Source organism: Parasteatoda tepidariorum, unplaced genomic scaffold (genome assembly GCF_043381705.1).
Source record: "Parasteatoda tepidariorum isolate YZ-2023 unplaced genomic scaffold, CAS_Ptep_4.0 HiC_scaffold_23379, whole genome shotgun sequence".
Classification (NCBI taxonomy): Eukaryota; Metazoa; Arthropoda; class Arachnida; order Araneae; family Theridiidae; genus Parasteatoda; species Parasteatoda tepidariorum.
The window spans coordinates 1-1,292 of record NW_027261548.1 but is presented as its reverse complement, the minus strand read 5'-3'; the positions used below and the strand labels follow the sequence as shown (position 1 = coordinate 1,292).

The 1,292-nt window shown below is 36.1% G+C and overlaps 1 protein-coding gene across 1 annotated transcript; it reads right to left on the bottom strand.

The window, feature by feature from the left end:
* Positions 1-12: 12 nt before the first annotated feature.
* On the bottom strand, positions 13-1,204 carry LOC122268494 (uncharacterized; the record flags this gene model as incomplete). The annotated part of the gene is made up of 2 exons (XM_043038520.1): positions 13-341; positions 479-1,204. Coding segments are annotated over 2 exons (1,055 nt in total), but the record flags the coding sequence as incomplete, so codon positions are not given.
* Positions 1,205-1,292: the final 88 nt, after the last annotated feature.

The following is a 1,292-nucleotide window of genomic DNA, read 5'->3' as shown; positions in this document are numbered from 1 at the left end:
TTGAAGTGATACTTGAAAATGAGGGACGCATCCAACTCGTTCTTCAAAGAGGTGTGAAAATTTTTCCAAAAGTGAATTGAGAGGAATGATTTGATACACTGGTGATTTATGAATTGAAGTGTTTGATATATTAGCATCTATTTGTAAAAGTTCGATTTCTAAGGCTCGAATCCATTGACAGCCTAGAATAGCTGCACATCCAGCTGGAACAATATGAAGTTCACCTGTAATGTTTTTGTTTTGAAATGCAACATTTACATGCACTTTCCCNATTTCTAAGGCTCGAATCCATTGACGGCCTAGAATAGCGGCACATCCAGCTGGAACAATATGAAGTTCGCCTGTAATGTTTTTGTTTTGAAATGCAACATTTACATGCACTTTCCCCTTGGGTTGAATGATATCTCCAGAATAAGTACGAAAAGCAATGTTAGATTTTTCCAAGGGCACATTTAAATTTAAACNCCAGAATAAGTACGAAAAGCAATGTTTGATTTTTCCAAGGGCGCATTTAAATTTAAACGTTCAAAATCAGTTTCTGAAAGTAGGGAAAACTTTTCTCCAGAATCTACTTCGAAATGTTGTAGCTTTCCATTGAGGTATACAGAGACGATATATTTGTCAGAGTCATGGCAAACTTCAAATAAATTTATAACTTTATAGCATGGTGAAGAGCTGTGAATAGAGTTGACACCAAATGTAATATTTTGATCATGTACTTCAGTTGAAACAGCATGAAGAGAAGGTCTGGGACTGGAATTCATTGACTTTCGTGGCATCTTAATTAAAGTTGAAATGCAGACTTTACTAACATGACCTACTTTTTTGCATGAATCACATTTTAGTTTAGTTTTATTAATTCGACAATCTTTGACTTGGTGATTATTTCTGCCACATCTGATGCATAGATTTTCAATACCAAGGGCTCTATAATCTGGTTTCTGGCGTTGAGAACTAGATCGTGAACTGGAACGATTTCTATGACGTGCTGAGAAATTTGAAACTTTATTATTGTCACTTAAAGCGCAAGAAGTAGAGCGTGGAGAACCTTTTTGAGTGAGTTCTTTACTTTTGATTTTGGAGGCCTCCAAATCAATCGCCTTTGATAAGACATCATCGAAAGTTATTAAATCTGATTGTAGCACCTGTTCGCGCAACCAATCATTACGCAATCCTCGAATGAACTGAGCCCGGAGAAAAACATCTGCAATTGTTACTGATTTATCACAGTCACATTTCACAGAAAATTCGCATTCAACTATTTCACGTTGCAAAGCAGCTACAAATTCTGA